The sequence below is a fragment of the Temnothorax nylanderi genome, unplaced genomic scaffold (genome assembly GCF_030848795.1).
Source record: "Temnothorax nylanderi isolate EJ_2023f unplaced genomic scaffold, tnyl_v1.0 TNYL_tig0091_pilon, whole genome shotgun sequence".
Lineage (NCBI taxonomy): Eukaryota > Metazoa > Arthropoda > Insecta > Hymenoptera > Formicidae > Temnothorax > Temnothorax nylanderi.
Window position 1 is genome coordinate 220044 of NW_027249153.1, and position 23607 is coordinate 243650.

Sequence of the window (23607 nt, forward strand, 5' to 3'; positions counted from 1 at the left end):
GTGTTGATCTGCGAGAAAGCCGCTTACGTATGTACGTAGGAATTGAGAAGGGAAGGAAGAGAGAGATCGATTATAATTCTGAGAAAATATGGTTTGCAACTGTAATTCGAGATGATTAAATCGCTCACAATAAGATGGTAAGGAGCAACGCTAAAACGCAAATTTTTTAAAAATATTGAAATGTTAAAAGGTTTCTTTATAATCATATATTTACAAGAAACGTACTACATAATTATTCGTTTAAAAATTCCATTTCATTATGTGCACCTAAAGAATCGTTCATAGAACCTATGAAATAACTCTCTTTGTATTCTGGCCAAGATTTAAATTCTTTAAAGAGTTCCAGAATTTGTATTGGCGTTAAGTCTCCAAATTGCGTATATATCGTGTAATCTTTGGCTATTAGTCTAATTCCACAGTCTGGCACCCATTTTCTAGAGACAGAACAATATGTAATTTGTAAAGTAAAGAAAAATATATTTGAAATTCTTTGTAAGAGAAAAATATTTGATGGAGAAACCATATAGATTTTTCATCATACTCACTCTAATGCGGGTATCACTCTGGTACGGCGTTTTTGCAGATGATGCTTCACAAAATAAGAAAATGTCACCCAATCTTTTTGTGATAATTCTGAGTAAAGATCAGCTTTAGGCTCAAGTTTTATCACATAAATTTGTTCGTAATCTTGTTTTATCGATAGTGCATTATAGATAGATTGACGTTTCTTTTTTGGCCAAGGTATAAAAGCCTTTCTATTCAATGTTCCCAGTAGTTCGCAATTAAACATTAATTTAAACATCACCTTTGTATAGGTGTATAATTTGTAATTACTGTTGGTACAGGTATTATATCTCTAAAACATATTAAAACCAAATATTAATAATGTGTTTATCAAAAATACTCTTCAAGATACTTAGAAAAAAGAAAGACTGATATACTAACATGCCACAGGGATGGAAGTATCGCGATGTAAAAAATAGGCCTTCCATGGAACATGAAACCGTTGCGAAAGACTAAACTGTGTATAATAAACGTAAATAAATATTTACTATCTGATGCACCTATTACTTGCATGTAAGTTTCATCTTCCCAATTTTTGCTTTCTATCGCTTTGAAACTATCTTGATATTGCCTATCAGTAATTTTGTCATCATAAAACGCTCTTGTTATGCCAAAGAGATTAGAATGTTTAGAAGAGATTAGATTCAATTTTCCAGGATATTTTGCAGATATCGTTTCCAGTACCTCATGTAATTTTGGATTTCCTTCGTACATGTGAATTAGCGGTACGCCAGCTTTCAACAGTTCTCTCGTTAATATGCCAAAACCTGAATTCAATTCGGCAACATAACACATGTTTCTCGAGAGATCATTTTTTATCAAAGAGACATACTTTGCGGCGGTATCTTTGTCAATCAGATGTAATATATTTGTATCCCCCTTTTTTAACGTGCACTTCATTGATTGAATAATATCAATTATATCTGGATTGACTTTCTGTATATAATTAATAATGTCCAACGTCTCTTTGTCCTGCAATATAGATTGTATATATTTCAATTGCTTTTCTATGGTTTTCTTCTTCTTCACTTTTGACAATCCTGTTTTTTCAATCAGCCCCTTCGTCTCCGCAGTATTAATAGCTTCTTTCTGATGTACAGGTGAGCTGTCAGTGGTCAATGTTGAGCAATATACACTTGCGATGTGCCTATTTCTTCTCGATAACCAGGAAGTTATAATCGGCAAAACGCTTTTGTGCAACATTTTATATCTGATCTGTACAAAAGAAAAATAGAGAGCAACACCTTCGAGACCAGTCACCAGTGTTCAAATACAAAACCAATCATGAAGACATCGATCTTGAACCTGTAATGTAACTTTCTTTTCTCTTTCAAGTAAGTTTCCTCAAATAATCTCACCGAATTTCTTAACAGATTGATAGATTTCTTTCGACGTTTCGTGTCTTCTTTCTTAATCAAATTCACACTCAAAATGCCTCTACACGTGTTACTGTTTATAAGCCAACTTAACCTAATCTAACCTAATCTCACTTTTTAGCGCATTAATATATGCTACACGGCGTTTTCTGCTCGTCATACCTGAGACAATTGTAAGTAATTAACAAATGTACAATGCGTATAAAGTAGATATATAAGTTATAAATTTTAAGTATCACATATATTGTATATTCTACAATTATAAATTCATAATATTAATCTTGGTTATGTTTTTTTTAAAGCATGAGATAGTATTTTAATCCAGAACTTGTGACAGTTTATATAATAATAATTATTATATCATATTTTATATAGAGACAAAATATTTGAGCTATATAAAACTAGAATTTTTTATTTTGTTGCATCAGATTGTTATTAAATATTACTTTTATAATTAGCTTTTACTGTGAATGATATATACGTGTGTATGAAAGATATATATACCTTTTAGATATTATCTTTGCGTTTCTCCAGAAGCAAGGATAGTTTATCGGTGATATTAGACATTATTGGCATTTCTACACAGATTCATAAAATGGCTCAAAGCGCTGCCCTGTTAACACGCATAGTGGCATCCTCTGTATCCGCCACGGTACAAGCCGGTAAAATAATTCGAGATGTTTTGAGCAAAGGTGGATTAAATATTGTGGAAAAGGGCAAGAACGATCTGCAAACGGAGGCGGATCGTTGCGCCCAACGATGTATTATAACTTCGCTCAGTCGACAATTTCCAAACATCACGATTATCGGTGAGGAGGAACCGTCCAGCTGCGAGGTGCCTTCGGAATGGATCATTACAGAAGCGGATCAAGAGGTGTTGCAATTGAAACTACCGGCTCACTTGGAGGATGTTAATCCTAAGGACGTGTGCGTCTGGGTAGACCCTCTAGATGGTACCGATATCTTAACGTGAACATAAAAATCCTGCGTGATATAAATAAGGCACCCTCGCGCTTCTGTTTTGCTCGGAATGTATATTATTGCATATCACAAATATTTCAGACTACAAGTCCAACTTTTATTTATCAAAGAATTTGCATTGCAGGTACGACGGAGTACACGCAAGGACTGGTGGAGCATGTTACGGTATTAGTTGGCGTGGCAATCGGCAAAACGGCAATCGGAGGCGTGATACATCAACCTTATTACAAGAACGACGAAAGCGACACGTTTATTGAGAACGGTCGTACATTATGGGGTATTGACGGCGCGGGATTCGGGGGATTTACGCCGAAGTCACCTCCAGAGGGGAGGAGGATAATCGCGACCACTCGGTAGCGAGCAATTTTAACATTTGTACTTGGATATTTTATTATGTTGAATATATCATTTTGCTTGTTCTGTGCAGCTCACATTCCGACAGTATTGTCCAAAGCGCCATAAAATCGTTGGAACCTGACGAGGTGACACGCGTTGGTGGTGCTGGGCACAAGGTAATTGCACAAGCGACTATTCATGATTCTCGTTGATCACATATGATTTTCGAATTATTCGAAACATATTCTTCATTAATAAAATCGAAATATCGCGTGTCTATTCGCAGGTAATTCTTCTGTTAGAAGGAAAGGCTCACGCGTACGTGTTTGCTAGTCGCGGGTGCAAGAGATGGGACACTTGCGCGCCCGAAGCCATTCTTCATGCAATCGGTGGCGTTTTGACCGATCTTCATGGTGAACGCTATTCTTATAATCGGGAAACGACGTATGTAAATATGAGAGGCATACTGGCTACGGCGCCTGGCCAACCGCATCAGTGGTATTTAAGTCGTATACCTGATGAAGTAAAACAAAAGTTACAATAGGTGACCTGCATAGTCAATAATTGACATCGTCTAATGATATTTAATAATTTACTTAAATAAAAGAAAATTTTAATAATCCTCTGAGTATCATATAAACATTCCGTACAGTTATATGTTTTTCGATACTTTGTTTTAACAAAATTCTGATTCATAGAGAAAAATGTGAAGGTGGCTGTTAATCTCGAAACAACCTTGAAATAAAATTGTACACGCAAAAAAGAAGGTTTTAGGTAAACGAATTTATTATTTCACTCCTACTTTGTTAAAGCTTTTTTATTACATTTATTTTTTACAATGGTCAAAAATAATTCAGTTACGAAATTAATGTTATTACACTGAATTAAAAATATCGAAGCATAACATTTTACATAAGGAAAGAAAGTCTAACAGTATTATCAAATTCACGGTTCAAAGGGGCGTTAATAGATTAAATAAACGGCATGTAAGCAGGCAATAAATAAACGAAGAAATAAATGTTGACGGTCAATACACTGATACAGCAACCGGTAAATTCCGGTTTTCCGTCAAGGTATTTAAGTAGAAGGGAGAATAAAAGGATCTGTAAGAAGTCTCGGCAAGTTAGTGCGCGACTACGCGTCGCGCATCATCCAGCTTAGTAAATCGGTATATTCCGATTGGATCTTTGCTTGTCTCGCTACTAAACAGACTGGTTGTCCTTCGGAAATCGTGTGTATATTAAAAGAGTGAGAAAGATAAAGGAACGAAAAAAAAACGAGAGATCAAATTCAAAGAGCTGACGCAAGAGATAGAAATTCGAAGAAGATAAGGAAACTTATTAAGAAACAATTCCGAGACGGCAATTCAGTAGAAATGGCAAAACATTTTCTATTCGCAAAATTGTTTCTCTTGACGATATTTCTCGTAAATATTTGTGAGAATTATGCCGCTTATCAGCCTCCACCGGCTACAGTGCGGCCACTTCATCCCACGGGACTACGCGTATCTATTCCTGGCAAGATAATAAAATTTCATTTATTAAATAGTATATTTATTTACATAGGACATTTGGTACTTAACAAATAAAATAATTGAACTAAAATATTGCAGATAGATACAGATATTTCTGTAAATTTGTTTTAAAGAATCTGTAATTTAAATTACGACTGTTTTGAGACACTGATGCATATGTCATCAGTTTAACAAATAAATTATATATTATAATCGAAATTGTAGGATTGCGTTTAATCTCGGAATAACATTCTTTTCCTATAGATGAGCATGGAATTACATTAGTGGCTTTCCATATAAAATTCAATGAGGATTTTGATGGCCTAGAAGCGGGACATATCGCGAAAGACATTATCAAAGTTCGTAATGGACGATGGACTTACGAAGACCGGCGTACTGAATTAAAGAGAGATGATATTATCTATTATTGGATTCACGTTGTATATCAAGGTCTTGGTTACAATTTGGTTGATCAATCGTATCGGGTTATCGGTAAGTTGTATGTAAATATTATTTAAGGCTGATTAATCTTCGGGGTAATTGTGTAGATGGAGGAGGTCACCTTAGATGACCTTGATTTTTAAGTATGTTGTCAAGGTCCCCCTCCTGAGTGACCTTCAGAAGGTTTCAGCCCGCGCTCGTTGTTTATTGAAAAGTTATTAACAAAAAAAAATTTGAGAAATGTAGCAGTTATTTTGAATATTATTAAAAGGCACAAATGACTAATATATATGTCGAAATAGTACATGCATGAACAAAGAAAAGTTATTTAAAGCAGTGAATATCGTAAATATATTGAAATCTTTTTGCTTTAATAATATAATATACATTGCCATTCTTCAATTGAATGTTTAAAGCAAATAATGGTTTATATTTTTGGATAGTTCTCCTGCGGGGGGCTCCACTATTGTTAAACTAGACCCATAGTGTGCCTTTAAAGTACATGCGTGGGCTTTCCACGCGTGGAAAGTTATAAACTTATGTGGCGTTTTCTGTGAAATGTTATACGATGTTCATAGAACAACAATTATAGACCTCGTTTTGAGCCGAAAGCAACGATTCGCTGCTTTAATGAATACGCTAATTAATGAACGTGCAAAAATCAAGGTCATCCAAGGTGACCTCCTCCATCTACACAATTACCATCTTTGGTTTTGTTACATATATAAACATTTTCCTACTTAATTAAAATTTGTTTCTGTTATCGCTGAGTAAATCTCAACGATAATAGGTAAACGATGCAATCTTACTATCATTTATTTATGATTTAATTTGATTTATCAAAAGAGCGATTATTTATTAGATACAATATGCAATTGTCCGCGATTTTTCCCTTGTTATAATCCTTAAAACTTTTATTTTTAGATTTTGACAATTACGATGGCACCCCGTACATTGGCAACACGGTTGAAAGTTCGCAGAATTGCACGACGGCGTCGACCACATGGATCTTCGAGAACGGCAACCGACGACAAGCCTGTTCACGTCAGCTCATCTTTGAGGACAACTTCGATAATCTCAATGCCACAAAATGGAATCAGTTGAATCGTTTTGCCGGCCTGCCGGTACGTATCGCCGACAAGTGTCCATTTATAAAAAACGGTTTTCATTAAACTGTTATGCTATTTTTGATGCTATAGGATGATGAATTTGTCGTCTATATGACCAATGAAGTAACGGATACGAGCGATGGACGGCTGCGCATTAAACCGATCCTGCTTAATTCTAAATACGGCACGGACTTTGCATCACGTGGAACATTAGAAATAGAAAAGTATGCGGATAATATGAATTAAGAAAATGAAAGAGAGATTAAAGTCAAACTTAATTATATTCTTTTTTCAGTTGCACAGGCGAAATTAGTACAGTAGAGTGCTACCGCGTAGGCGGTGGCTTTTACATCTTGCCTCCTCTAATCTCTGGACGTATTAATACAAAGGGAAAATTTGAGTTTCTTTTCGGGCGTGTCGAAATAAGAGCCAAGTTGCCACATGGCGATTGGGTGTATCCTGGTAAGTTTATCGCAACTTTTTCCCATCGATTTTTCTTGCAATTTTGATCGTTCTAAGTTCGTGTTTTGTAGTAATAACACTAGAGAGTGCCGAGAATACATGGCAATTGGGACTGCATCACGAGATCAGGATTGCTTCCTCGGTGGGCAACGAAGAGCTAAGGACTCCCGAGGGTGAGACTGTCAGTGGTCACATATTGGCCGCGGGTGGACTGACCGCATCCATAAGTGAGAGTAACGCGCAGAGTAATAATCGCATGACGCTACCCAAGAGGCAGTCGGGCAAAACCTGGTCGGATGATTTCCATATCTTCGAGATCGAATGGAAGAGCGGCCTCATTGTAGTAAAGGTTGACGGAGTTCAGTACGGCGAGCAAGCCGTCGACGGGTCGTTTGGAAAACCGGTATATTGAAATTTATATTATATTTTTCTTCGTTAACAGAGACTCTTGTACCATTTGCATAGTTTTACTAAATCTTGTAACAATGCTGAAAGTTTGATATCATTTATTGCGCAGTCGTATTTGACTTTGGGCGTAGCTGTCGGAGGCTTTCACGAATTTCAAGATCACGTCACGAGCAACGGATATGCTAAACCTTGGCGAAATGTCGAAGCGAAGGTATGCTACTGAATATTTAAGATTAAATTTCTTAAGAAACTTTTAGAGTTAAATATGTAAGAGATTTTGACAAATAAGTGCAATCAATACATTGTTCTTTACAGGCATCGTACAACTTCTATCATGCGAAAGATCACTGGTATCCCACATGGGACACAAGAACAGCGCTTCAAGTGGATTATGTGAAAGTGTGGGCATTGTAAAAATACCTTCGTCTCCGTGAAACGATAAAATATCCGTATAACTACGTATATTTTTATTATCTTAGATTTTATACGCGTGTCTTTCTTGCAAACACGCACGTTTATCAATAAAGGCCGGAACACAATACAAAGGTACAGGCAATAGGAATAGGGAATAGCAACAGAATGTAGATTTTCAACCTATTGAAAGCCGTGTATCAATGCATTCTATTCCTATTCCCTATTCCTTTTGCCCGTACCTTTGTATTGTGTTCCGGCCTTAACGATCATTTAACTCACACATATTATACACAAAAAAATAATAACACAGACTGATTTGTACTTGATGATTATTTCTTATTTTTTAGAGTTCTGGCTATTCTACTACTAACTTAAGCTAACATAGTTTATAGTTCTATCGATTGTATTCGAGTGCATTCGCGCTGTTGCGGATCAAGTTATTACCACTTCTAAAGGGAGCTAGAGGTGGCATCAAAAATGTATTAGGCACAGGTTGCCTGTTCAGTCGAATATCAGGACCAAGACCGTTTCCCAACTGTTCAATGAGCCACTCTCCGCGATATCCAAAGCGCCGTTGATACGTTCCCGCGGCACGTGGTCCATCCTCGGGTCTGAACTCGATGTTCATCGGTTCCTTTCCGGTACTTACGGACACGAGACGTAACAGACTCGCGATACCGTTCTGGGCCCATTCCTGGAGCTGCGGTCGACTGGGCCAGAATTTTGGGAAAATTGAAACATCGGGCCGATTGCTGAACAATGCTTGCGGCCACGCAAACGACGACAAATCAAATGTCCTGGCATTCCGTGTCAACGTTCGATCGCCGCACCATGCGTTTGTCTACTCAAGATAATTATATTTCTGTTTTCATTAACGGGAAATTTTATAAATTCAGACTAATTAAATTGAAATTTTGCAGGATCGTTTACAAGAAATATAAAAATTACAGGGTAAAATTAAAATTCTTTGAATTGAGTCAGAGAAGCAAGTGAATTTTGGTGCCTTTATACCTGCTTAATATAGATCACTTACCGCGCAAAGGATGATCGTTAAAAGTACTTTATTAACGTGCATGACTTGCTGAAATTGCGCTCATTGCGGAAGCACCTACCGGAAAATAATGAACGACTGGCTCCATTCGGATTCCGTCCGGCTTTTATGCCCTCCTCTCCCGTACCCCATAGGAAATTCGTGATTCGCATCAAGTATCGATTCGTGAATAACCGATTGTCATTCACGACAGTATCCAATGTAACTTTTTAAACTCTCGCGCGCCGTTAAGCGCGCGATCGAGTTTTTACTTTCACTGCCAGTATTACGATACACTGGCGAACATTTTCGTATAAGCACATTGGATTATACTGAATAAGTTTCATAGGGTAGTCGTAGTCATTCCGCGTCGGTAGAGATACTGTTCCTCGAGTGAGCCATGCATCGGAACCGAATATTGGTAGGTTTAATCAAAATTTTACGAGGAATCGAGTTGATCGCGGATAAGAATTTTGAGGTCCTTGGCGAGCGAAAAAATTGTATCATGAAGCATCTAAAATAATTTAATTTAGTGGTGTGTTAATAAATTATTAATTATAATATTATTGTGTAATAATTTAAATGATTAGCTTACTTAACATATTTGTGACAACAATAATCTAAATCATTGTTTTTTTAAATTTTAATAATCTACCTTCTGTGCATTCTATTACAGATCACTGTGTTGATGGCATTATTACTTCATAGTGAAATTATTGTGTCAATCGTAGATGCTACAGTCTACAGATTCCTGCATGATTTAATTCAATATAACATTGCAGGCGTACCTGCCGTGCATGAGGTAAATGCATAACATACATAAATTTTTTTTAAATTCCACTTATTTCTCATGCTTTATTTGGACGCAGAAAACGGAATGGAATTTTGATCCAGAGGTTGGCAAGCAAAGAAGGAGTCAATACGAGCAGGAAAACGGACGTTTCGGTGAATATGCGATAGCAAAGCTAGGAATGGGCATTGGATACAAAGGTCCATGGGGAGTGCCAGCGAAAAGTTGAAACATTAAATTAGCGAGTAAATATGTGATGTTTTTCCAACACACATTACAATTTTGTTGACATATGTTTGATCGAATATCTGACGTAAATATAATTTACCAAATATATTTTTTATAAAATCAAAGTTTTGAACGATCATTATTAATATTCACGATACAACGTTTTAATCGTGTCATCGACAATTGCGATCGAAAGTGATTAAAGAAAAGTGACTTTCTTCTCTTATTTTTTAATACTGTACGAATTTTTCGCTAAGTCATATTTCCGCCAAATCCATTTTAATTAAATATTTGCAATTAATTAGAATTAGAATAAGTGCAGTGTATATCCGATATATTAATTATTGAATGGCATACGCAACTTAAAGTAATTAGAAATAATTTAAAAAACATGATCTCTTGATATTTTTTTATTTTCTCAGTATTTATACTTTACGTATAATTTGCAATCAAGCAAATATCATTTTATTGATACTTTCAAAACACATCTTTTCGGATGTTGCGAAAATTTCACGGTCGACATTCAGATGAAGCAATCAAAGTATGTAGCACAACGTATCTCAGAACTTTCACTTTAGACATCGGGGAAAGAATAAGGATGGTGGGGAAAGGAAGAAATTTAGACTGAGTTCTGACGTGAATCTGGGAGGTTGGATACAGCGCGTCGATCAATTTTATTCTGTGGTATTTGTTAAATTGATTAATAATTGATCCGACTAACGATTAATAATTGTTCTACCAAAAAGAAACTTTTATTTCGCACTATTTTCAAAATTGCTTACTATTAATCGAGAGAACATTTCAATTGATTTGTCATGGCGAGCTCTACCTCTGTAAGTAATACAAAATGATATTAATAAACTGCAAATATAATGATCTTTTGTAATCTAATTAGGAATATAATTTTATTTCTTGAATCACGATCGCTTAAAAATTTAATCAACCAGCCACGTTATCTGTCGCAACTTTCTAATTGTAACTTTGCAATTGCGTCTCAATTTTGCTTGAAACTCTACTCATTAATATTTAACGAGTATCGAGTTTTGCAAAGAAATATTCGTTAACAAATAAAGCAAATTTCTTTTTACTTCATTATTTTCCGAAACTTTTTTTTCATTTTACAGTGGCCGACTATAATCACGTTAACAATATTCGCCATTCTTCTTCTCGTAATAATTGATGAAAGTCTGGCTATACTCGAACCTCAAGCACCGAATTTTCAATATTTCGAACGGTGAGTCAAGCAAATATCTCGATATTTAATTATAAAATAAACAGTTAAAGAAATTAGTCAATATTTAGTTTGGCATTAAATATTTGTACGATTCCGACTGTTACGTTATAACACAGTAGTTTCCTAAAAAAAAATCTTTTCACTGAAAAGCGTCAAATAGTATCGCATAGTAATTTTCATATTAATTTTTTTAGGCCAAAGTATCGCTATCCTTATTACGATGAAAATGGTAAAGGAAAGCTGCTGTACGGCTACGGTGGACCGGAATTGTATCAATATAAAACTTATAGTGTTCTTGAAGGAATTCATTAAACAATTTGTTTAAATTCTTAGAAAATTGAATATAAAATATCTGTATACATATAACGTAACATATACGAACATGTGTATTAATTCATTAATATACTCATGAAATATTAATTCGAATATCTTTATATAATGCAACACGCGAGTATCTTTTCGATGGCATAATAGAATTGGATGTTACTTGAATATAAATTAGCTATTATGCTATTTAGGGAAACAGCACATTCGTCGTTGGTGCAATTTCCATTATATTACCTTGCCATCGAAGGGATACGTTCGCCAACGTGGAATTAATAAGGAACATTGTAAGAGCATTTATTTTCGCCGATTACAACTGTATTCTTAAATGCAATCGATTTGTATGGCTGGTTTAATTACAATATGCTTATCTCTGTCTTATTCTTACTCGGTAAAATGCTGCATGATTCGCTTCTCCTCTAACGTGAATTGATTGACAATGAATGAACAAACGGCGGAATCGATATTTCTTGCTGAGTGAGGCTTAAAAACTGTTACAATATTTAGAAAAAGGTGTAAGATAGAATGATTACGATGATTCTGTGCAAACATTGTTTTGGACTGCAGTCTCTAAGACTATATTACAAATAGAATATATCGTTAAAAGTTCGTTAAAGTATCGTTAAAAGTCATTGATCTATCAAACGTGCATGGAATGTGCAGTAGCATCGCTACCATCTATGAAATAGTGATTTATAGTCTCACTGTAGGGACAATAATGAAATATAGTCTAATAGCTACAGTCTACGTAACTTACTACCGTTACCGAAATGTTTCTCTCTTTCCTTTTTTCTTTCTAAGAAGTGCACACAATGTGCTGGAAAAAATAGAATCGACAATTTGTAAATGGTAAAAAAACTGCAGTCACACTGCGCAATCGATACATTAGAACTGTCATCAAAAGGATATTATTATTCTTCTATTTTGTGATAGAGGTGCACACGTGACGAAGTTACGAACGTGCAAGCACAGTCGAGTAGATGTGAGTTAGCGAGACGTAATGTGTCAGTTATAAACGAACGCGACCGACTGCATATTGACGTCGAGCGATAATTGATGCGCTTATTCATTATGATCTTTGTCCGCCTTGCTCTCGCCGGCAGACTGTAACTGTCATACAAAGTCCATTTCGAACTTGTTATAATACTGGCCATTAACGCGACGTCTTTGCAGTTGCCTCTCGATGAATTTCTTTATCTCGCTGATGACGAAGACACTCGATGTCAATGCCGTCAGGAATAAAAGATCTGAAAGTTAAAAATAACCAAGTTATACAAGAAATATATATCGATTATCTTTAACGGTATCATGATAACGGTAGTGTGATTACCTTTCACCGTGAGAGCTTCAGTCTGAAATATTTTCTGTAACGGAGGGAAGTAGATCACGAACATTTGTCCGATGACAGAGAGCGTTACGGCTACCAGGAACATTTTATTACTCCACAAACCGATCGTAAATGTGGATTTTGTCTGAAACAAATGGGTATTTTCCGGCTGTAGTAATCTTTTTTCCTTGGTATAATACAGATCTGAAATAAAAGTATAAATTCCTACCTGTGATCTACAGCTAAGAGCATTGAACATGTCGAAGAATACGAAGCAAGTAAATGTCATGGTAGTATCTCTCGCGGTATTTCCATTAACCATCTGGAAATTAAGCATATGTAATCAAGAAAGAAAAATATAATTTATTAAAAAACACACACACACACACACGCATTACCTCTCTGTTGTACACCCACAAAGTGCCAAGAACGATGATGCTGGCGGATAATAAGACGTTAATTATGAGGTGACGGGTGATCATTGGCTCCTTTGTATTTCGTGGCTTTTGCTTCAGAACATCCTTATCAACCGGTTCTACTCCAAGACTGTGGAGAGATACAGAAAAAGATTAATGCATAAAAAAATGTGTAATAAATATTTAATGAAACGTTAAATCGAAAAGTAATTTATTTAACCTTTGAGCAGGTGGACCATCCATAATGATGTTGATCCACAGTATTTGCATAGCATTCAAAGGATTCGGTATACTCATCAACGTCGCGAGAGCAATCAGAGAAAGCGCGGCTATGCTAGTACTCAATTGAAATCTGACAAAATTGCGGATGTTGTGAAAGATTCCCTTCCCCTCTTCGATCGCCGCGCTAAAACAAAAACCGATATACATAATTGGTAAACATTGATTTAAATGCTAAAAAATTTGCTAGACAATACATTATTTACATAATAGTTCCGAAATCGTCGTCGACCAAAATCATGTCGGCCGCTTCCTTGCATACATCAGTGCCATTTTTACCCATGGCGATGCCTATATCGGCCTTCTTCAACGCAACTGCGTCGTTTACACCATCACCGGTCATACCCACTATGTTGCCATTTCTCTGTAAGGCTTTTACGATACAAAGTTTGTGCTTTGGTGTTACGCGGTAAAATACACTAACGCTATTAATGCACTGTTCCAATTGATGCTCGGACATCATATCAATCTCGTCTCCCGATAACAGCCGACTGTGAAGTGTATCCAAACCAATCATGCTAGCTGAAAAAATAATTAAATCCTTTATCCTTTGTAACTATGTGATTGCAAAAATTTGCTAGACATTGCGTTCATTGTATAAAAAATGTGATAGTGTTTTATAAGTGATATATTACTATTTATTTATGTACCTATTGCAGCTGCAGTTTCCTTAGCATCACCAGTCACCATCTTCACCTTAACACCGCTGTTTAACAAAATGCTAATAGATTCGCGCATATGTGGTCTTGGTGGGTCACAAATACCAACCAGGCCGATATAAATTAGATCTTGTAACGAAGAGCCTCGTGCCAGACCAATCACTGTAACCAAATTGATGAGTATAATATAAAAAGATATCCATGAGATAACACATAGAAAAATATCATAGAAAAAAATATAATTAAATTTATTATATCCATTCATTATTATGCTTAGAGAGATAATACCTCTCAGTCCTTGTTGACCAATGTCATATGCTTCTGTCAAAAATTCTTGATCTTTCTTTTGACTAAGGGCATATACTTGACCATTCTCGTAATATTTTGTACATTGCGGCAAAATTTTTTCCAAAGCACCCTTTACAAAGTACATTTCTTGTCTATTCTGAAATATAAAATTATAGCATATGCATTTGACATTCCAAAATAAGAAATAATCGATTTATTATCAAGAGAATTGCTCTTTTTTTTGCTTTAAATTTACCTCGCCAAACTTCGGTGTACATTTCACAGCCATTATCTTTTGTTCGGAAGAAAATGGATATTCTTGCAATCGCAGATATCTATCAGTGACACCATACATTCCGAATTTCATTGCCACTGCTATCAGCGCACCTTCCGTTGGTTGTCCCAACAGAGTGTCATTCTGTATAATAGCATTATTGCACACGCAACCCACTTCCAGCATATTACTGATAGCAGCGCGTGCGAGATCAAGATTATCACATTTCCGTATGTGTATTTCTCCCACGTCGTTGTATCCTGCTCCAGTAACATCCGCGATGTAACCCTCCGACGTAACGAGAATCGTAGCGGTCATCTCGTTCTTCGTGATCGTGCCGGTTTTATCAGAACATATCACATTTACGCAACCTAAAAATAAAACAAGCTTTCGCTCCTTATGTTTGGAATTTTAGTACATAAGAGATTGGAAAAATATATATTTAAATAATAATAAGAGAAATAAAGATAATTTAACCAATATAAATTTAAAAAAAATAATTTTTTTCGTTAATTTCAATTTACCAAGAGTCTCAACGGTTGGTAACTTCTTCACAATGGCTTTTCTCTTGGCCATTCTCATCACTCCCAATGCCAGTGTCACAGTCACGACGATAGGCAGGCCTTCCGGTATAGCTGCTACTGCCAAGCTTACACCAATGGTAAACATCTCAAGGATAGCCTTACCTTGGATCCAGCCCAGCAGCATGATAATACCGATAATGCAGAACGAATAGAAGGACAGCTGAGTACCTAAAATGTCCATGCTTCGCTGTAGTGGAGTCTTTGGTGCCTCCTCGGCTTGCATCATCGAGAAAACCTCCCCAAATTCACTCTTTTCTCCCGTATTCACTACAATTCCCTGTGTTGCGCGATATTGTAACATAAGTTGATGGTAAAGCGCAATTATTCCCAAGGATTTTATGTATAGTTTTTAACAGAATTTACCTTGCCGTTTCCACAGCGCACCAAAGTGCCCATGAAGGCGATATTTCTCTTTGATGTCAATCCATTAGTCTTGAGCAAAGGAGCCGTTGACTTTTGCGCCGGTTCCGTCTCTCCAGTAAAGCTACTCTCGTCAATCGCCAGATCTATAGCTTCGAATATTCTGATATCGGCAGGTACTCTATTTCCAATATTTAAATACACTATATCACCAGGAACTAAATTACGCGCTAGAAATGTTTCCACACGGCCCTCTCTTAAGCTGCAAACAAAATATCGGAATACAACAGTAACGTAAAAGTATCTTAACGCAATTAAAGAAAATATTAAGAATTTTTAGCAAAGTAGAAATTTGATAAAGAATGGTTTTTTTTTTGCAATTTCTCTTAAGTCGGGATTTCTTTAATTGTTAAGTATAGGACTTTATGGAGTTTCATATGGTTTCATAGAAGTAAGTTTCACCTTCTACAGAGTGCAACGACATATTATATCTTCTTCGTTAAGAAGGGAAAGAGGAATGCTGCACGTATAAAGGGTTAGAATATCCTCCAAGGACCATACTTCTAAAGAATTGTAAATTTGGATACATGCTGTCTCAAGATTGGACTAATATTCATTATTATTTGTATAGCGTATAGTGTATGTGGTTAATAAAGCACCTAATAAAAAGCAGAACTCTATTTACCAGTGGCATATCGGTGGTACCAATTTATTCAATTCCTCTAAAGATTTCTCCGATCGGTATTCTTGTACAAATGCAACTGTCACCACTATTATGATAGCCTACAAAGGAACGTATCACAAACATAAGCATCGGTTAGATAATGCCTGCCAAAATTTATGGGATTAATAAAAGTTAAAAAGAGTTAAATCTACTCACCACAGTAATACTGACAGCGTCGTCGAATTGCTTCATGCACACGCTGACAAATGCAGAGGCAAGTAAGAGAAGAATCAATGGATTCTTGAACTGAAACATATTTAAATTCAATTGAAATTGCGTGCAAATCTATCTAAATTGGTATTATTACCCTCTGTTACAATTTTCTATACGTATCACAAGCGTAGAAAATAAGCTTGGGATTCTTGGGAAACTCCTACCTGTTCGATATATTTCTTCCATGGTGGATCTTCTTCCTTTACGGTGAACTCATTGAAACCTGTCAGTTGCCTTCTATGGTCAGACTCTTGCCATCTGAGTCCCGTTCGCACATCGACGTGTAATCTAGCTGCTACCTCTTCCGCTCCAAGACTAGCCGATTCAGCAGTTGTCAACCACATTTCAGAATCTTGTTCTTTATCCTTAAAAAACATTATCACATTAAACTATTTGTATAAACGAATTTCAAATTATGCTTATTGTTATGCGTTAGGATTTCAATTTAGTACTATAATAAATATATGAAAAAATGAAGTTAAATTCAACATGAGAGACATATTGTATGAGAAAACAGACCATTCTCGACTAATTGGGAACGGCGCGGCGTACGGCGTAACGCTAAATCGTTTACTTTACCTACAATACAACGTTATATACCTACATGTGGCGCGACTTTACGCTGCCAGGCTGCCTTTCCCCCGTCTTATCAATAGCGCCAAATTAACGTATTTTGCGCGTTATCTCAATTGTCGCAACTGTGTAAAAAAATGCGCGCATCGAAGCGGAAAACGCTCGACTGAAGAAAAAAAAAGACTTCGACGGCAATATAACGAAAGCAGAAAAGTGATCGATCGAAATTCGATCAACGAAGATGCACGTCGGGACAAAATAATGAAACGTTCGAATGTTAACCTCACAGCGGCAGCGGTAACCCGATCAATCTGTCAATACATCTCCGAAACTCCGAACGGATATCGAGAGCGGCGATTCGAGGACGTGATCGGGGATCGGGGATCGGGGATCGGGGATGCCGGACGGATCACAGAACAGGTCGGCGAGAAGGCGGCATGTCGAGTAAATAGGGAAGCGCGATCGCTCTCTCGATCGCGATATCGGCCACGTTTAAACGGGATCGCGCGAGGGACGCTAAATTTGACAGGTGCCGTCAAATTCGAGTCCGCGATTCCTCTGTAAATTCGCCCGGTCCTCCCCCGGCGTTCTCTCCTTTTCCGCCAATTCCCGTATGTACATACTCCGTCATTCCGATCAATTCCGATTTCCCAAAATCAATGTCGTGTCGTGCGCCGTGCGCCGCGGCCGCCACGTGCACCGATGCACGTATGCCAACGTATGCACCTCGTGCTCGTGCTCGTGCCTCGTGCACGCGTCAGGGGCTCTCAATCCTCACGTACTGGGAAACTTCCACGCAGGGTAATGAATCACGAAAGGCACGCAGCCCGCAGCCGAAATCCAAAAGTGTGTGTGTGTGTATGTGTGTTGTGTGTGTGTGAGAGACTATAAGAGTAGGACTCCACGATACAAATTCAACTGATACAAGTTTGTGCCGTACACGTGATTTATATACCGTTCTTGTACCACCGTTCGTCATATTTTACGTACGAGAAAGATCCCAGCGGATGCCGTTTATATCCGATTGAAATAATATGCTGAAATTAAGAACATTTATATTTTGTAAGAACGTTCATAGAACATTTTGTGCTATCTGGGCGATGCCGCTTGCGCTTTGTTTCGATTCGTGAATCTCTGTTTATCTCTCTATCTATATATATAATATATTTACGTGACATCATTGCAGTTCCATAGCGCAAGCGTGTGGTTGCATTTTTTCACTCGAAACGTGACGTACACTTGCTGCAAGCACGAGGAGAGAGGAGAGACAAAGTGAAAAAAGTGTTAAAGCGAACAGGCTAATACGTTATTTAAACACTTTTCGAGATGTAGGCTGTTGCTTGTTGCCGATGCAAATAGTCGCGACACTTCGCGTCATTATATGCAGATACCATTAATCGTATTTTACTCCTTGCAATCTATTGGCAATGCTCTCATTTTTGTGTCCTTGCTTACGTGTAACGTGACGGGCATTTCCTTGTAATATACCGAGTTTCACTTACGTAAGCAGCACACGTATCGCAGTCCACAATCTCCACCTCTAATTATTCATTCAAATCGTCCTTTAACATTTATGAGAATTTAATTATCTTCCTTTTTCGAGACAATCGGCAATTTGTCTTTCGACACCCTCGAAAAATCATCGGAATTATTTATGTAGTGTGACGGTGTACGAGCGAAATTTCGCGCCTTTCCCAGAAGAACAAAGGTCTGTTCTTTGTAGCTGTACTACGTTTATATTTTCTGCACTTAAAACGAAGCGCGAATACAATTAGACGTTGGTGAGAAAGAGAGGAAAGACGAAATAACGAGAAGTGTAAAAAGTTTAGCCGCGAAATCGACCTGCGAAGTAAAGTTGCAAATTTGAATAGGTACCGAAAACCAGGACCAGGGAAAAACGAGATATTGGAGGGCGTGACGCGAAAAGCAAAACTAACTTGCTTCAGTTTGGTATCACTCCTGATAACTTCAAATAGATTCTTTAGATATCCGATTAATCCGAACTTTTTATCCAGTTCTCGTAAATAGAAAAACAGATTTATGTTATAAATACAGATATTTTATGAAATTGCATAACTTAATTGCAACACGCGCGCAGAAAGATATGTATATCAGATGATTCATCATTATCGGTATCTCGAGGGATGAATCTATATATAGAGACCAAAACAAAAAGATATATATCTATGTCCTTTAAGTTTTCTCTTCCAAAGTAATAAATTAAAGAAAAAGCTCCGATTAAGTGCCCACACGGAAAAGAAATGATGTATCAACAGCATCAGTATAGTGTTATTGAGATAAAATTTGTTGATGCAACATCAATATTAATGAACAAAAAACATCAGATAATTGTTTTAATAATTTAAATATTTGGTCCAATAATATCCAATTGAATTAACTATTTATGCTTGTGGCAGCTCGTGACGTCGACGTTTAATTGAAGCAACTTGATTTTTTTCCCGTGCATATATAACACATGTTTTTTGGATCTTACAACTCAACAAATATCAATAAATATCAAGCCATATTAACCCTCCTGTGCATACGTTTTTTCGGTATCTTCCCAATGCACACATGGGTCTGTCACGTTTGACGCTATTTTTCCGTACCTTAAAGTATTTTCAAAAAATCTGAAAAAATTCACCAAATTCGTCTGTCTACATACTCTCTACATTGTAGTTGACGATTTTATAGTCATTTTGATAAACATCGTTTATTTAATATTTTCTGGCAGGCTTGCAGGTTTTACAGTTACGAGCAGATATTATTCTGATTTGGACGCCGTAGACCCATGTGTGCACATGGAAGGTTAAACATATATTAATTAATCTAAACATAATTGCTATATAACGAGGAATCATATGAATGATCCTACACGCATGTACGAAGACTATTATGTTGTCCTGATTATGTTGTCCAGAGCGGCAGAACGTTCCAGTTCTAATAGGCTTACCTCGTTTAATGTCGCATTCTCGTCGTTATGTTCCTTGTCGTCGTTGCGGATCTCGAGGCCGGCGTCGTCCAAGAGCTGCTCGTACTTGGCCTGGTTGCCGGTGTCTCTCATCGCGGAGAGGGGTAGCTTCTCTCAACACCGCGACACCACTTCCCGTAACGCTCCGTGTTTCCAAGGGGGGAAACAGGAAGGGAAAGTGCGACTTGACAACCCGCGGGGGATGAAAGCACCACCAGCTGACCCGACACCGCCGAAATCGCGCGCTATCGATTTCGCGTCCTCTCTTCTCTCCTCTCTTCTTCTCCTCTCCTTTCTCTTCCTATATTTCTCTATCTCTCCTAATCCGGTTCACTCAGTTCGCCAGGAAAAATGAGAACGGCGTGGCGCATCGTCTTCCTCTTCTATATATGTCGCTATACGAATGAAACGAAACAACAGCGATTTTAGTGCACGTGACGGTCCTCCCTCCCGAGTCCCAAGTCTGTTTTATTCGAAGCGATTATTGGAAGCGATTTCTAGACACGCGAAGGCTGGTGGAAACAGTCTCGTGAAGTGACTCAGCTTTACATAAATTTTTAGCGGTCTTTGCGCATTTAACTGACTGACATGACAGCGCGACGGACACTAGACGCGTTCTACCTTTCTGCCGATCATTTGCATTTTATCTGTCCCGGGTGCCGCAAATATATAATACCGGGTGTCGTTCCTATCGGATCTACCGCTTGCCGTTTTTTTAATTTACGAAACTCTTCGATCAATTGGGAGTAAATGACTTAACTTCGAATGTATCGAAAAAACTTTTCCTTCACGGAAATGAGAGGCCAACATTTTAAATTTCTAAAGTCTTACTTTTTTCAATATAAAGTTCTCTTTATTTGTATCATACTCTTACATCTGCTTTAATTTATTAAAACTTTTACAGGTGCCCATTTACTATTTTGTGAAATAAAAAATTTCAATCTAATTTATGCCCCTGCTGCCCAGACGTGGAATTTTAAAATTAAATACAAGGAACACCGAGATATTTTAGGCGACAAGGTGATTAAGCTTTTGTCAAGAACAGTTTCCCAAGAATACGCGCATCGTCACATAATTCTCTTCAGAATGAAAATAAATGGCAAACCAAGGTGCGTATAACTAATGTAACAATGTTTAATAATTACATTTAATAATACAATGTAAATGAAACGTTTGCATTTGTGCCAAAATGATCGCTTCTTAATTAGATACTTTTATGAGTTATAATTATAAAAAGTCGATGGAATTATCTATATACAAATTTAAATATTCCAAGAACTATAATTGAGTAAAATGTCAAAGCATCCTTAATAATTCATGAAAGGCAAGGGCACATTTGAAATGTCTGAGTATCGATCAACGACAACTGATGCGATGTTCGCTAACGGCACACCGCGAGCAACTGCTCTATTCATTTCCATTGAATTATAACGCAGTTTCTTCAACGACAAATCTAAAAGTAATTGTTCCTCATTCCGAAACTTCATGCGACGTTATTTATTAATCTTTTTTTTAACGGTGAATCGTTCTGTTGTCGGAATTGCATCAAAGCTATAAAAAAATATTTTCCTAATGCGAAACGGGAGATTACGATAAAACGATAGTTTCCATTTATCGAGTGCTTGTGTGTGTGTCGTTAAAAAAATTAAGTGCCATTGAAAAAGATTCTTATATTTGTCATTAAAATTAATAATCTATCATTAATTGAAATAATAAGTTAGATAAATTATCAGATATCAAAGTTTCAAGACTGATTAGAATAATCCGCGCGCGTTATCTATTATAAATAAACGACAAGATAATTACAGATTTATATGTAACTTGTGATTTTGGATTCGCGCCGCGTATTATTTTATATTAACTTTATGTTATTTTAGTACGACAAAATTTATCAATAACTAACTCTTTTATCTGAAAAAAAAACCGCATCTGATTCAAATATATATTTAATTGATAACGCTTCCTTAATCTTAACAACTGTGAAAAGAGAAGCGCTTTGATAACGGTAAGCTCGTGATAGCTTTATTGGTGCAACTCTAAAAGAAAACAATGCAATGACCACAACGACGATCGTATAGATTGGCACAATGAATATATATTTGTTTGATTGCTTTATTAGAGCTTTGTGTAATATTTTGCGCCATTGCATGGTGCAAAAATCTCGAGACACAAATAATTTTGCAAAACGTTTTAGTCGTACATCATTCGAAGCCATTCGATGAGGAAACTCTAGGAAAATTCTATCAAAATTTTTTAATTTTATTTTCATATTTATTCCGCATGTTTTTTTTATCGAAGACTGCCAAGATAAAAAGTTAATTTGTGCTTGCATAGAGAAATTATAGGAAAAAAAATTCGATATTGACTACTTGACAATTGTCAATTAGCAATTGAAGTAAATTCATCGCGTGACAATTGAATTATGATAATCTCAGGTTGATTAATTTTTATTATTTTAAAACCTGTTCGTTTTTTATAGGTCATCGTATCAATTGCGGACAGCGATAGACAACAACTATGATCGACTGATAGAATTGGTTTTCCCTTTAAGATTCAACCCTCAATAAGCACTCAAGCTTCACCGATAAGAGGAAAGAAAAAAGGAAAAAAAGAAAAAAGAGAAATGTTATAAGCAAAGCACGATTACAAGCGGCAGATCAGTTGGATTCGTCCTACAATAATTCCGCCAGGCGGTTGAACGTTTCTAGAAGCTCCCGAGGCGTTGACGGGACGACGGGACGACGGGACACGGGACGTCGATCACAGAACTTTAGACAGCTACATGTGGACGTCGGGCCGCGGCGATGTACATACGTACAAGTAAAGTACGTGGTGGCGATTACGCGTTTTCTCTCCTCAGGTAAAAATCAATAACACGGCTGCGCGACGTACACGTACATACGTGGGGTGCACGTACGTATACACGGTGATCCGCGGAAACCCGCCGGAACCGTCGCGGCCGGAACCGTGCGACGTTTACTATACCGTGTGACAGCTCGTGTCGCTCGTGTGGATCGCCGGCGGCCGGTCCCGGTGTCGGGCGACAGGCGAGAGTCCCCAGGGAGTCGGTCCCGGCGCGGGATCTACGATACAGCTTGTGGAGAAGAGAATTATTAAACGCACACGCTCTCGATGCACGCACTCGGCAGTCGGCACTCGGCACTCGGCACTCGGCACACGACACGTCCCTCCGCGCGAGCGAGAACGCACTGACTGGCACTGAGTCAAGTATGTTGGTGTAGGGCCAGTACGGCGTGTACGCTCGCCAGACGCCAATTCGACCGCGCGGTCCACTTTCGCGTCGCACACGGTCGCACGCGTCTCTCCCGAGCGCTCGCCACCGCCGCTGTTCGCGCCGTTCGCGGACGGAAGGTCGATCGACCCGACCCGACCCGACCGGACCGACGGGCGACGACGGGACCGGGGACGAGCGACCGAGCGAGACGTATCGAGCCGGGCCGCGAAGGAGGACTCGGCCGACTCGGTCCCGGCACTCCCGGCAACTCCGGCAGTTGCAGGCAGTTGCGAGTCGCGAGACTTGCGACAAGTAGCGCCGCGCTGACAGGCCGAGGCGGCCGAGCCGCCGAGGGATGCGTATGGGTACTCCAAAAGCGGGCTAATCGTGACACTGTTCTGAATCCGAATTCCTTATTGATTTCAAGACGATTTCAAGATTTTCTTCAGTAGCCGTGATAAGCCCGGATAACTCCAGATACGAGTACGATATCT

At 37.8% G+C, this 23607-nt stretch overlaps 6 protein-coding genes across 9 annotated transcripts; 4 read left to right on the plus strand and 2 right to left on the minus strand.

The window, feature by feature from the left end:
• Positions 1–76: 76 nt before the first annotated feature.
• Mttfb2 (mitochondrial transcription factor B2) lies at positions 77–1767 on the minus strand. Of its 2 annotated transcripts, XM_071710652.1 has the most exons (4): positions 946–1767; positions 546–856; positions 226–434; positions 77–150 (listed from the first exon to the last, which is right to left on the minus strand). In XM_071710652.1, exons 1-3 carry the CDS (start codon positions 1765–1767, stop codon positions 233–235), a joined length of 1335 nt encoding a protein of 444 aa, XP_071566753.1. In that variant the 3' UTR covers positions 77–150; positions 226–232. The 2 variants fall into 2 exon arrangements, with proteins under 2 accessions (XP_071566753.1, XP_071566752.1); XM_071710651.1 differs by lacking the exon at positions 77–150 and having other exon boundaries at positions 192–434.
• LOC139775023 (3'(2'),5'-bisphosphate nucleotidase 1) lies at positions 1757–4023 on the plus strand. Of its 3 annotated transcripts, none has more exons than XM_071710665.1 (6): positions 1757–1898; positions 2062–2113; positions 2475–2893; positions 3046–3274; positions 3349–3433; positions 3544–4023. In XM_071710665.1, exons 2-6 carry the CDS (start codon positions 2073–2075, stop codon positions 3799–3801), a joined length of 1032 nt encoding a protein of 343 aa, XP_071566766.1. In that variant the 5' UTR covers positions 1757–1898; positions 2062–2072; the 3' UTR covers positions 3802–4023. The 3 variants fall into 3 exon arrangements, with proteins under 3 accessions (XP_071566766.1, XP_071566769.1, XP_071566767.1); XM_071710668.1 differs by having other exon boundaries at positions 1811–1898; positions 2527–2893; XM_071710666.1 differs by having other exon boundaries at positions 1815–1898; positions 2452–2893.
• A 331-nt stretch (positions 4024–4354) lies between these two features.
• LOC139775015 (gram-negative bacteria-binding protein 1-2) lies at positions 4355–7925 on the plus strand. The gene is made up of 8 exons (XM_071710650.1): positions 4355–4774; positions 5035–5262; positions 6136–6335; positions 6411–6544; positions 6616–6782; positions 6854–7185; positions 7300–7401; positions 7506–7925. Exons 1-8 carry the CDS (start codon positions 4633–4635, stop codon positions 7602–7604), a joined length of 1404 nt encoding a protein of 467 aa, XP_071566751.1. The 5' UTR covers positions 4355–4632; the 3' UTR covers positions 7605–7925.
• A 142-nt stretch (positions 7926–8067) lies between these two features.
• On the plus strand, positions 8068–9777 carry LOC139775031 (uncharacterized). Its single transcript, XM_071710680.1, has 3 exons — positions 8068–9055; positions 9311–9436; positions 9504–9777. Exons 1-3 carry the CDS (start codon positions 9035–9037, stop codon positions 9651–9653), a joined length of 297 nt encoding a protein of 98 aa, XP_071566781.1. The 5' UTR covers positions 8068–9034; the 3' UTR covers positions 9654–9777.
• Positions 9778–10047: 270 nt separating this feature from the next.
• Positions 10048–20000, minus strand: Spock (secretory pathway calcium atpase). Its single transcript, XM_071710643.1, has 15 exons — positions 19861–20000; positions 16499–16699; positions 16278–16367; positions 16083–16180; positions 15401–15659; positions 14978–15314; positions 14436–14824; positions 14180–14336; positions 13883–14053; positions 13439–13754; positions 13174–13359; positions 12936–13083; positions 12767–12859; positions 12541–12682; positions 10048–12457 (listed from the first exon to the last, which is right to left on the minus strand). The coding sequence occupies exons 1-15, from the start codon at positions 19969–19971 to the stop codon at positions 12324–12326; spliced, it is 2832 nt and encodes a 943-aa protein (XP_071566744.1). The 5' UTR covers positions 19972–20000; the 3' UTR covers positions 10048–12323.
• On the plus strand, positions 10344–12915 carry LOC139775032 (uncharacterized). The gene is made up of 3 exons (XM_071710681.1): positions 10344–10485; positions 10777–10886; positions 11081–12915. Exons 1-3 carry the CDS (start codon positions 10468–10470, stop codon positions 11196–11198), a joined length of 246 nt encoding a protein of 81 aa, XP_071566782.1. The 5' UTR covers positions 10344–10467; the 3' UTR covers positions 11199–12915.
• Positions 20001–23607: the final 3607 nt, after the last annotated feature.

Coding starts and splice junctions, on each gene's coding strand:
- Mttfb2 (XM_071710652.1), bottom strand. CDS start 1,767: ATGTTGCACAAAAGCGTTTTGCCGATTATAACTTCCTGGTTATCGAGA. Junction 857..945: donor TACTTCCATCCCTGTGGCAT/GTTAGTATATCA, acceptor AATATGTTTTAG/AGATATAATACCTGTACCAA. Junction 435..545: donor AGAGTGATACCCGCATTAGA/GTGAGTATGATG, acceptor TTCTGTCTCTAG/AAAATGGGTGCCAGACTGTG.
- LOC139775023 (XM_071710665.1), top strand. CDS start 2,073: ATGCTACACGGCGTTTTCTGCTCGTCATACCTGAGACAATT. Junction 2,894..3,045: donor CTGGGTAGACCCTCTAGATG/GTACCGATATCT, acceptor TTTGCATTGCAG/GTACGACGGAGTACACGCAA. Junction 3,275..3,348: donor AGGATAATCGCGACCACTCG/GTAGCGAGCAAT, acceptor TGTTCTGTGCAG/CTCACATTCCGACAGTATTG.
- LOC139775015 (XM_071710650.1), top strand. CDS start 4,633: ATGGCAAAACATTTTCTATTCGCAAAATTGTTTCTCTTGACGATATTT. Junction 5,263..6,135: donor TCAATCGTATCGGGTTATCG/GTAAGTTGTATG, acceptor TTTTATTTTTAG/ATTTTGACAATTACGATGGC. Junction 7,402..7,505: donor GGCGAAATGTCGAAGCGAAG/GTATGCTACTGA, acceptor TGTTCTTTACAG/GCATCGTACAACTTCTATCA.
- LOC139775031 (XM_071710680.1), top strand. CDS start 9,035: ATGCATCGGAACCGAATATTG. Junction 9,056..9,310: donor TGCATCGGAACCGAATATTG/GTAGGTTTAATC, acceptor ATTCTATTACAG/ATCACTGTGTTGATGGCATT. Junction 9,437..9,503: donor GCGTACCTGCCGTGCATGAG/GTAAATGCATAA, acceptor ATTTGGACGCAG/AAAACGGAATGGAATTTTGA.
- LOC139775032 (XM_071710681.1), top strand. Junction 10,887..11,080: donor AATTTTCAATATTTCGAACG/GTGAGTCAAGCA, acceptor TAATTTTTTTAG/GCCAAAGTATCGCTATCCTT.
- Spock (XM_071710643.1), bottom strand. CDS start 19,971: ATGAGAGACACCGGCAACCAGGCCAAGTACGAGCAGCTCTTGGACGAC. Junction 16,181..16,277: donor ACGCTGTCAGTATTACTGTG/GTGAGTAGATTT, acceptor GTTCCTTTGTAG/GCTATCATAATAGTGGTGAC. Junction 15,315..15,400: donor TGCGCTGTGGAAACGGCAAG/GTAAATTCTGTT, acceptor CGCGCAACACAG/GGAATTGTAGTGAATACGGG.